Consider the following 12,454-nt stretch of genomic DNA (forward strand, 5'->3'; position numbering starts at 1 on the left):
GAGTTCTATCTTTGACAGCACCCAGGCTCTGAGTTCAAGCCCCACAACTGACAAAAAAAATACAAATAAAAAATTAGTATTTCCATTGAGGAAAACACTGGATGGAGAAATGTGGTTATTGGTATTATGTTTTGTCCCACAGTTGTGAAGGCAAGGAAGTTCAAAGCACAGGATCAGCATGTGCTTTGCTTCTGGTAAGGGCCTCATCCACTCTCAGAAGACCTGACTTTGTCTCTTAAGGGAGACATTCATCTGCTGATGAAGTGGAGCCATGACATAATTAGCTCTTAAAGGTCCCATCAGCTCTTAGGATGTTGCACAGGGAATCAAATTTCAACATGAGTTTTTGTGGGGACATACCCTAGACAAACCAAAGCAATGGTTCTCCTGTCTTCTCCCAGAGCTGCAGCAGGTGTTGGGAAGATTATGTAATGGCATAACCAACACTCTGAAGACAGCAGCTATTCTATTACTCTTCTGTGAGAGCACCTGTCATTCTGACTTGGACACCACACACCTTCTGCCTGGGACTGGCTTTTTATTGGCACACCAAGGAGTATACAATAGATGCTTCACAAATATGTGTTGACAACAATAAAAACCTTAGTGACATAACTAAGCAAACATGGGTGGAACGATGTAGGAAAGGGGCAAGGGAAGAAGAGACATGAGATTCCCTTGCAATACAACAAAATCAATATTAGTCTCTACCAGAAGCTGAGGCCAAGCCTCCCCCTTCATTGGATATCATACTCATGACTGTAGGCAAAGGGGAGGGATCAGGCCTGCTGGCAGAAAAGCCTTAAAGCCCTGGCTCCAGAAGAGCCAGGACTGGCAGGAACCATCATGGAAGCAGAACTGATGTTCACAGCATGAGTCATTCCTTATTTACTTGAGTGCAGCTTACAAAATGAACATGGGGTTTGAGATCAGATCTACATGCATTCACTGCCTTATTCTTCAACCAAAAGCCTGGAGAGGGGGAGGGTGGCAGGGAGGGGAGAGATCAAGAGCAAAATCTTCCAGGCAAAACTTCCTGGACTTGAATCCCAGCACGCCTATTTCCTGGCTGTGTAATATTAGGTATAGCAAAGAATCTGTCTGTGCCTGAGTTTTCTCATCTGTGAGGTAGAGATTATAATTCCTGTTCCACAGGGCTTTATGAAGATTAATGAGATAATAATTATAAAGTTCTTAGTAGAGGGCATGGCATATTACTAAGCAGTTCATATAGGTATCCTGGATCATTCTGAGCCTAGATTATCTTGATAAGAAAATGGACATATGTGGAATCTCTTGGAACAGCTTCTTATACATGAAATATTTAAATTGTTTTCTTATTATTTCTAACACTTTTATTTCTCTAGTTTAAGCAAGATTCTTTCTTGAGGTGGACTTAAGCCTTTCTATGGATATTTTTGTCTCTGATGACAAGTTTGGAAGACAAGAACTATTTCTGTGCAGTTCTGGGCCAGTCTTTTCTTTTTCTTTCTCCTCAGGATAAGTACACCTTCTTTGTGGATCAAAACATTCCATTGTACACCAATTTCTCTGGTCGATGAGCAAAGGAGAAGTGCACTGGTTTTCTGGAGCTACCATGACAGAGTCACACAAACTTGATGGCTTTAAACAACAGAAATGCACTCTGTCACAGTCTGGGACATGAAGACTGAAATCAAAGTGTCCTTATGGACAAGGGGGGAACCAATGCAACAGTTATATGCGCAAGACAATACATTGGAAATGATCTGTATAACTTGGGGTTAGGGGATTGGGAGAAGGAATGTAGGAGGAAAATGAGGGAAGGGGTAACAAGTTAGAAAAGAAATGTACTTATTACCCTCTGTATAGCACCTTGACCAAAAAAGACTATACAACAACAACAACAATAAAAAAAAAGTGTCCTTATGGCTATGTCCCTCTGAAGGATCTCAGAGAGAATCCTCCCTTGCCACTTGGCGCTCCCGATTACTCTAGGTGTTCTTTGCCTTTTACTAGTATAACTCTAGTGTCTGGGTTTTGTCTTCCCTCTGTGTTCCTCTATCCCAAATCTTCCTCTGCCTTTATTCTTATAAGGATTCCTGTCAGGCTTAGGATGCACTTTAAATTCTGGGTACTTTCACCTCAACTTAATTATATCTGCAAAGGTATCATTTCCAGATCTACACTTTCAATTACCAGGAAATTAGGACATGGTTGTATCACTTGGAACCAACTATTGAACCCACTATTAGGAATGACAATACCCTAATCAAGTCTATATAGAATACATCCCTTTACCTCATTTACATCTACCTACACCTTTTTTTTTCTTTTCCTTGAACACTTGGTCCAGTCTCATTCATCCCCCTAAGACAGGATACTGACAGTTAGAAGAACAGCAAACAGCATGAATAGCCCATCTGCATTCTACTTTGACCCGTATCTGTAACTACTTCCTGTTTGGAGACTTGCTGTGGGGAGTCCATCAGACATTTGATCCTGCCCTCTTCTAAATGCCTGCTCTTCATGGCACTGGGAACACTACTCTGGAAACATGTAGAAGAATCAGTTGTCACCCTGGAGCTCAGCAGTGGCAGCCTGTCCTGTCTGGCTCTTCACCAGTGTTGCTTGGACACACATCAGGTTTCCTAGATGAAGCCAAAACAAGAGACCCTGGTAAGCTGGAGCAAGTAGAGACAGTAGATCTGGGTCAGTGCAGGAATGATGTTTACAGTTGGACCAAGCAAATAGGCTTAGAATGGAATCTGGGTCGCAAGTTTGGCAGACGGGCAGGAACATGAAGCTTGATGCACAAATAAAACCCAGACCAGCCTTGGATGGGCACAAGCCTGTCCTTGGCTGATTGGGTGGATCCTTGATGTGCCATAGCAGATTGCAAGAGTATTTACTGAAGATCAACAGATCAAGATATAAGACAATGTTTGTTGTCCAGCAGAGGAAAATATACCAAAGGCCATGGACATATAACAAACTATCAGAACTGTGATAACTGAAAGGATGGGGACTGGAATCAGATGGACAACATTCAAGCTCTTCTTTCCTGGCATTCCTAAAAGCAAGTACAAAAGGAGAGGGGCGGTAGTGAACTCACCTGGAAAAGGAGTCTGAAGTAGCCTGACTTTTCTTTAAATGGGGTTTATGGAGATACAATTACTTTAAGTAATTGGATTGTCCATAAGAACTTAAGTATTACACATGCAGTATTTCTTCTCTCCAAAAAGAGGCTCTTCAGTGTGTTTTGGGTGAAATGGATCCCAAGATTCTGAGCACTTAAACGGGAATCTCTATTTCATTAAAAGAACAAGGTACTTTCAAATGTATGTAAAATACCAACATAGCTATATAGGAGACTTTCTAGATACCATAATCATCTTCCCAGTATTTATTAACTTTGTTTCTGTTATCTACCAAGGTATGTGGATTGGTTTTCTGTGGCTGCCATTACAAAATATTCCACACAGGATACCTTAAGCAACATGACTTGGAATTCACCCACACCTCCCCCCACACACACACTATGCTGGAGGTTGGAATTAAGGTCATGGTAATGGCCTGGGTTTTCCTCTTAGTTCTCCCTCCTTGACTTGTAGCTGATCCCTTTTTTCCTGTGTCATTAACTGGTCTTCTTGCTATACGTGGCTGTGTCCTTACCTTAACTCAATTACCTCTTCAAAGCTTTTAAAGCCCTATCACATTCTGAGATATCAGGGACTTGGGCTTCAAAACAGGCATGGGATGGGAGGAGGCACAATTCAGACCATGGAAGCCTGCTTCCTACTCCTTTCATTCCCCACCATATACTTCTTTCCTATTCTAGCCTCCTTCCCACCATACTGCCTCATTCAACATATAACTTTTCCCATATTTTTCACCTAGACTACCTTCACATTAACTTGATGACATCTAATTTCTTCCAGGGAGAAATAGAAGCTGACAAGTTAAAATACCCTAAGGATATCAGGACACTAGGCAGGCCCAAGTGAAGAAGCATGTCTTTTGATATTTTTGCTTATTTCTTTCATTCGGCATAGTCCCACAGATCCTTTCCTGGCAAGGTTTTGTAGAGCAGCTTTGCATATATCAAATATGTTCCTAGGATCTTCTGTACTGCCCACAGTATATATAGCCACTTCTAGCCACTGCTAGGCACTCCAGTTATAAATGGGTAGGGAATGGTTGAACAGCAAATGTTTGGAAAGGAAACAATTGTCCACATTTTAACACTAGCTTCTGCAGCTAGCATGAATAATTAATGGTAAGTCGGATTCCTACAGTAATTTAACTCTGAGCAGCATGATCATTTTAAGCTGAAATACCTTCTCCTGCTGAAAGGCAGAGATTTGCCGAGTAGAAGGAGCTGGTTCTTCCTCCTCTACTAACAGACAGTATTCCAAGGGAGCCTTGGAATACCTGAAAGCAAGTCCTTCCACCAGTATTTGCACAGTCTCATTGAGCAGGAAATGGAAACTCAACTCAGCCTGATGTACAAAAGACCACAGAAGCCTGCAGACTGTACTTAGACGTGTGTGTGTGTGTGTATGTGTGTGTATGTGTGTGTGTAATACTGGAGATTGAACTCAGAACCTCATACTTACTAAAAACCTCACACTTTCCAGCCCTATTAGTGTTTCAGATACAGTTTCATGCTAACTTTGCCCCAGCTGTATGTGAACTGTAATCCTTCTAGCTCAGCCTTGCAAATAGCTGGGACCACAGACATGCACTACCATACCTGGTTAAGTTCAACTCTGAGCAAACAAATTATGTTGAACTATGTAATTGGTACTAGGCCTAAGAAGTGATGAGCTGTCATGGTTGGAGGGGAGGCATGGTTGAGTTGGTTAACCACACCAGATCACAATGGCAATGAGTAAAGGGACTAGGTAAGAAAGAAGGCAGGAATGTTTTGGGTTAGGGTACTATACACTGAAAGTAAGGGCATAGAACAGCAATCTCTGTGCTGACTTTTGTAGACTTGGAGTCTCTTTCTGTGCAAGGACTGTGCTGTGCATAAATTGGGTCTAGTGTCAGAACAGCACTGCCATTTGCCTCTATGATCACTGACTTGCAGATCAGGTTAGTAAAACTCTAGAAGATCTAACAGAGTTAGAATCCAAGTCCCAAACTTTTCCTACACACAACTACCTCTGTTCCTTCCACCATACATCATTTTTATATGGGAATTCAATCATAAGAAACAGAGAAGCCATATTTTGAGAGGTTGAATTGGGAGTCTTTATTAGAAAGCCAGCCACTGCAAGTGGACTCTTGCTCCAAAGACATGCAGGCCAGAATGCTGTTAGCACAAAGCTTTTAGAAGTCAAAGCCCACACATTTGGGGTGGGAGCCCAAGCTCAACAAAAGCAGACCCTATAGGGGAATATTCAGGGGCAAGCAAAGCAAACCATGAAGAGAAACAAATCAGGGGTGAGAAAATCAAACTATCTAGGGAAATAACCAAGGGTGAGCATTCCCTACAGCAAAGCTTTCCAGGGGGCTAAACAGCATGACATCTGGCCTGTCCCACCTCTAAAGTCCCCACCACTTACGGCAGTGAGAACACAGCATTGTTACTTAGACCCAGTATCCTTATTTCATTATAAAGGTCCTAAACTGTGGCTTAATGTATGTTACTCATAATGTATCATATTGAATAAGAAGAATAGACTTTGAGTAAACCAAAGTTTGTTTCTAAGTGTGGTTTCACTTCTAAGTTACTTATTTTTTTTATTGACTTCATAAAGTTCAAAGAAAATTTGTCATGCAGATCCTGCTGAGAGAGAGAGAGACACAGAGAGAGAGGTGGTTCAAGCAGGACAACATACTTGATTTTTGCATTTGAGGTTCTGATGTCTACAGTAGGCTGGCTTTGTCCAAGAGTGTAGCCCTGTTACTAAAAGCAGTGGGACAGCATCTGCTTCTGCTCAGCTGACAGCTTCCAAGAAGGGTAGTCTCTTCCCAGGTGAGGTTGCTGTCTACTGGGAGATAGGACAAGTCAAATTTCATAACAGGCACTACACAAGAAGAATACATTTGATCAACATATCCCCCAGACTGGTCAAGGGGATTGCTGTAATGCTTGGTGTAAATCAGCATGGTAAGTACTACTGAGAAGAGTTGAAAGGGAGAAAATACCCAATAAAAGAAAATGAGTGCACCCAGCACTGGTGGCTCACACCTGTAATCCTAGCTACTCAGGAGGCTGAGAACTGAGGATCCTGGTTTGAAGCCAGCCTGAGCAGACAAATTTGAGACATTTTCATTAGCAATTAACCGTAACAAAAAGCCAGAAGTGGAGGTATGGCTCAAATGGTAGAGTGCCAGCCTTAAGAGAAAAACTTAATCCAGAGCCCGGGGCCCAGAGTTCAAGCCCCAGTATAGCACATGCAATGAAGAAGAAAGAAAAAAAGGAGGAAGAGAAGGAGGAGGAAGAAAAGGAGGAGGAAGAGGAGGAGGAAGAGAAGGAGGTGGAGGAAGGGGAGGAGGAGGAAGGGGAGGAAGAAGAGGAAGAGGAGGAGCAACCGCAGCAGCAAGATGGGCTTTTGAGTTTGCATGGCTCTCACTCAGATATGGTATTTTCTCAGATTGGGGGATGGCAGGGGTATTGGGCAAGTTATTATGTCAGAAAAGAAAAGATGACTGGTGACCATTATACCTGCAACCTCATGAAAGAGGATCCTACCTTGCTCTCTAACTCATCCCCTTACCATCATAGGACCTTTGACTCATCCAGCCTAGGATCCAAGAATCAACTTGAGTACCTCCAGCTGCTTCACACTTCACAGCTGGTACCCAACACACGGAGGGATTTTTAACCCCAGGTTGCTGTCAGAACCCAATCCCAGCTCTCTCCCTCTCTCCTTGCTTTGAACCAAGCCCCTGTCCTCTGTTATCTGGAGCAGTTAGAACCTCCCTTCTGGCCTCTCTTCCTCCTGTCGATTCAGTCCTGTCTCTTCTGAGACAGCAACTGGTGAATCTTTCTGAGTAATAGACTGAGCCCGCCATTCCTTTGTGAGAGTGATAGTTCTAATTGGAGACTTCCTGAACTCTAAGAATCCAGGGGTGAAACTGCACATTTTGCCATGAGAAAGAGACACATAGTGGATAACAGCTATTTACCTATTCCATTATGTAGCTATAACCCCCTGTGCAGTCAGATTGGGGAAGGTGACAAGTTTTATTCTAATGAGGTAATGGGCCACATCTCATGCTTACCCATGGCTCTGATGAAAAGTTATGGAGATCAAAAGGGTAACAAATTAGTTACTTCTTAAGAATTTCAATTCTGGGAAGAAATCAGTGAAGGTATGTGATCCATAAGAAAGGAAGCCTCACAAGGAAGTCCTGGAAATGATGAAAGAGGTGACATTGAGGGGCTGGGAAGGTGGCTCAGTCGTAGAGCGCTTGCCTTGCATGCCTGAGGCCCTGGGTTCGATTCCTCAGCACCACATAAGCAGAAAAAGCCAGAAGTGGCACTGTGGCTCAAGTGGTAGAGTGCTAGCCTTGAGCTGAAGAGCTGAGGGACAGCGCCCAGGCCCAGAGTTCAGGCCCCACAACCGGACCCAAAAAAAAAGAGGTGACATTGATCAAGATGCCTTGTATTAATAAATTGCTTTGTGGAATGGTAAGTCCTTTGTACAACTAAAGATAATAAAAATACATTTTTAAAGGGTGTCTTTGAGCGTGAATGCTGAAGTCACTGACCTACAAGGTAAGATCTAAACAGTGAGGTTCATGTCAAAGCAGAAGGTACTCAAAGGCCTTCATGGTTTTGTTGAATGACTTCTTATTGACCTGTGCTTTCTAACCTGGATCTTGTTAGCTCTCAGTTGGCAGGTTCATGAGGCCTTGCCCTCAAAAATATTGCTACCTCATCTGTAGGAAGTCCAAGGCTTCCTTACCCTGCAAGATCTAGCTGAAGCATCACCTTTCCTGTTGAACTCTCTGTGGCCTTCAGCTATAACTCTAGTCTCAGGACTTCTTGCATAATATGAGTCTTTCATATGTGTGACTCTGGCTGCTCATAATCATGTGCACTTTCCCCTCAGAGGTAATGTCCCTTCCTAACTCTGTGCCCCCTCACCTTAGGTTAGGGCCTAGGTCACAAGAGACATTTGTCATCTGCAGGGTCCGTGGGGCTGCCCTTCCAGGCTTCTCATCTGTGCTGGCTATTGATGATGATGAATGAACTATTTATCTAAGGGGCTTCGTTGCTAAAGTATGGGGATTTCACTCTCTCCCTAGAGCCAGCCCACTGCAGCTGCCCCTCCCCGGTACTGTGTCCTAAATTTCAGGCAGCTCTTCCCTCCTATCGTCTTCAGATCTCCCTCCTCTCCTCTTCCTCTTCCTGTTTCATGTCTTCATAATGCTTATCAGCTAACTTTTTTTTTAGTATTCATTTTTTGTTTATTTAGTGTATTGTGTGAGTCATCCTCCTTCCCCACTACAGAGACTACGAGTTCTGCAAGGTCAGGGATTTTGTCTTGGTTACTGCACAAGACTAGCTTCTGATATATTGGGGTACTCTCAAAACTATTCCTAAATGGAGAAGTAATGAAATAATCAAGCTTTAAGTAACCAGTGCCTCATAGTCTCATATACTCTCATAGTAAAGCCATCAAACTTGAGAATGAAATGAAAAAGCAATTCAGGTTAGCTTTAGTTCAGTATTGTCGTTCAATTAAGGAGAGAGGAAGAAGAAGAGTCACCACACCCAGGGAAGATTGGAACCCTGTGCAGAAGTAAGACCCCTGTGAGATCCTTGGTTCTTGATTCATAGTCACCCACAGTACCTGGCAGGTGGTGAACACTGAGTTTATTATTGCACGTCAAGGTCAACTAAAACCCAGAAACAGTTTGCTGTGTGTTTGCACAGATTTCTGCCCTGAAATAAACAGGACTAAAAAGTCATAGGGCTCTTAAGAGTGTCTGTGGAGAAAGCAGAAATGGAGTCGCTAGGATCAAGTTCACCTTAACACATGATGGTAGAATCAACCACTAATCACACTACTACCAGAACCTCTGGACTCAGATCTTTGTTGGCATTGTTTGATGATCACTAAAGATGTTAAGGGTCAAAAGAGAAGAGAAACTCTCTTTTGACTAGAAACACTGAGAAGGTATAGTTTGAATAAATATCCCCCAAAAGTACATGTATTCATTCTTTGTCACCAGCCTTTGTGCTATTGGAAGGGGATAGAACCTCTAAGAGGGGGAACTAGTAGAAGGAAGTTAGGGTCATTGGTGATATGCCCTTGATGGGGTCCACTCTTCTGTCTTTGTCTCTGTCTCTGCCTCTCTGTCTCTGTCTCTCTCTCCCCCTCCTTCCTTATGAGGTAAATAGCTTTATTCCACAGTATGCTCACTACAGGTCCAAAGCAATGTGACTAACCAACATTGGACTGAAACTTCTGGGACAAAGAAATCGTCCCCCCCTTTAAGTTGGTTATCTTTTTCAGTTTTTTGTTACAACAGCAGCGAGTTAACTAAGGCACTGGGTGATGTATACAGGAAAACAAGAGCAACGATGATAATTTTGTGTGGAAGGTACTGGTGGAAGAGTTGATCCTTTTCTTACCTTTGCATGCTGGGCCAGTGACTGAGATTGTCTAGAGTTCCACTTATAGAATAACTCAGAACTCATCGCCAAGTTCTTGGCTCTGAGTCATAAACTACATATGATAGTGGTGCAAGTTGCCAATTAAACAGTGCCCTCCACAAGGTCAATAGAGACATGAGGGAACCATGTTTCTCCCTCCCTTAAACAAGCTAGGAGATTTCATACTTGATACACGTTGTCCAATACATCCTACCTCTGCCTTCTCCCACAGCCATGACTGACAGCCTTCAATGACTACAGAGTCTCAGTTTGGGGGTCAATCTCACAATCTGTTATCTTCCAGAGAGCTTACAGGTGGAGCTGGTACTGCAAAAAGAAATTACTATAAAACTGGGACCAAAATGCGTAAACAATGTCAAATCTTTTATCTTCCTCTGAGTCATGTATTCCCATTTCCTAATGAAAAAAAAAATGGTTGCCTGTTCTCGCAAGATTTTTCTTCCTTCTTATAGTTTTTTCCTCATTTTTTTCTTAGCCTAGGATGAAATCCTAGCACCATTTTTTAAAAAGAGAAAGAAAGAAAAAAGCTAGTAGTATTTGTATCCTGCCTACCACACAGGTTACAGAAATGAACTATCATTTCTCAGTGAACTAAATAGCCAACTATAACAAGGTATAAATTTCCAACTCCTCCGTGATCTACTGTGTTTCCTTTTCTTTTTCAAATAACAGCCAAAGAATCCTTGGCACAGTCTTCATAGGTCATGTCCTAATCCAAATGTAACATGGTGGTGCAAGTTGCAATGTTTTGGTGCATCACTAGGTGGCGTTCAATCGAGGCACATCAAGCTTTGAGAGCACACCACAGTTCTCCATGTTGGCTGCCATTGTCTGGTGGGTGTGTTGGAGTTAATCCATTGCCATCTGTCTTTATTTTGCTAACTTAGTCGGATGCCACACAATTGAGTACTGCAAATGTCGGCTCTCCAGTGCAGCAATTACTGAGTCTCTTTCTAAACAGTATGGCCACAAGGCATTCTTCCTGCCTTGCACAGAGCATAAAGTATTTGGGCTCCTTCCTTTTGACTTGTTTTGTCATCGTCAAAAACTAAGAAAAATTGGTCTGAATCTGAAGCCACAATACGACCTAGATTAGGCCAGTTGGCACGTTCCTATTACGTAAAATCTTCATGCCACACAGCAGAAGACCTGGCTTTGTTTCTGAGGCCGGCTGAGGCACCTTCGGCCTCCTCCAAGGTGCAGAACTTCAGCGTGTATTTCTCTGTTGTTGAAGATTTTTTTTAATATGAAGGACCGGTAAGAGGGGTGAAGCATGTGAAAGTATTTTTTAAGCAAAAGAAAAGAGGAAAGAGAGAGAGGAGGAGTGTGTGTTGGTATTTGAATCACCTGCTTTTTACTGCTCTTCTGGAAGTGAGATGTGTTCATCATCTCAGTGGCCTGGAGTGGGTGTGATTTCTCTCATTGGTTGCTCTCTCATTCATTTCCTTTTTTCACTCATTTAAGTTCCAAACAATTTTCTCTCTGTGCTACTCTTCTGTAGCTGAGTTCAGTACAAGACATTCCAGGTACAAGTCATAAGGTTACTGCAGTCTTGGACTTTAAAATTTTATGGGGAGTTAGATATTAACTGAGTAAACACAAGAGCTTGATGACCGTTTTGATAGAGACACATGGGATGTCACACAAGCTCGGGTGGTGCCCTCACCGAGTGCGGGTGTGAGGAAAGGGTATCTTAGGTAGGCAAAGATGAACAGAGTTTATACAGTGGCATTCTACATAACACCGTTAAATGCTAGATGTTCTGTTTGCAATGGACAAATTGATATTTAATAATCAACTCATAAGTTTTATTGAGTTTGGAGTGAGGAAGCTTTCAGAACCAGAATGAAAAATGTAACCAAGACCCCTACAAAAAAAGCAAGATTTTTCTCTCATGGGCACTCAGCTTTCAGCCTTTTTTGACTTTTTGTTAGTTTAGCTAATTCTTGTCTTTCTTACACCTTACTTCCACCTTAATTACTTGCTTTTGTCTATATTTCCCCTCATCAAAATAATATAAAGATCTCTATCCATGTTGTATGTTTTAGTCTATTTTATTCAAAATGTTCAAATACTCATAAACCAAAAACTGAATTGAGCATCAACATCTTACTTTATGTGGTCACTGTCTAGGATAGCTCTTCAGATTTGATGCACTGTTTCATCTTTAGAAAATATGAGGCAATTTGGAAGCAAAGATGAAAAAAAAAGTGGGGGGAGAGCCAGCACCAGTGGTTCTGGCTCATACCTATAATCTTAGCTGGAGGCTGAGATCTGAGGATCAAGATTTGAAGCCAGTTGGGCAGCAAAGTCTGTGGAACTCATCTCCAATTAGCCACCAAAAATCTAGAAGTGGAGCTGTGGCCTAAGTGGTAACGTGTTAACCTTCAGCAAAAAAAAAGTGAAGGGTGAGTGACTGCCTCAATACTGTTATTAAAAAAGAAAAAGAAAGAAAGCAATGTCCTGCTATGTTTGTCTTCTGTTCTTTCAGGTAGAGCTTTTTTATCTTCACAATTTATAATTAATACAGTAGAGAGAAATGAGCACAGTCTTTCAAGCTAATCCTAGTTACTTGAGATGAAGCGATCATGGTAGGGTGAGGAGGAATCATGGTTAGAGACCAAGCCAGGCATAAAAGTTTTCAAGACAACGTCTCAACCAATGGGTGGGGTGGTAAGACACTCTTATCCCAGCTATGGAGGAAGCCCAATGGCTGGGTACCTGTCACCTGCAGGTACATCTGGGGATGTACATGCAGAAGAACCATGGCCTAGGCTAAGCCAGCCATGAAGTGAGATTACTTCAAAAATAACCAGTGCTTCAAGGGCTCAA

At 42.3% G+C, this 12,454-nt stretch overlaps 1 protein-coding gene across 1 annotated transcript in view; it reads right to left on the reverse strand.

The window, feature by feature from the left end:
• The window catches only part of Smim2 (small integral membrane protein 2), a 37,434-nt gene that overhangs the window by 13,862 nt on the left and 11,118 nt on the right, over positions 1-12,454 (reverse strand). Inside the window, 1 exon segment of the mRNA XM_013010862.1 lies at positions 4,320-4,481. Coding sequence (XP_012866316.1) covers positions 4,320-4,481 — 162 coding nt within the window.

Source organism: Dipodomys ordii, unplaced genomic scaffold (assembly GCF_000151885.1).
Source record: "Dipodomys ordii isolate 6190 unplaced genomic scaffold, Dord_2.0 Scaffold1, whole genome shotgun sequence".
Taxonomy (NCBI): domain Eukaryota; kingdom Metazoa; phylum Chordata; class Mammalia; order Rodentia; family Heteromyidae; genus Dipodomys; species Dipodomys ordii.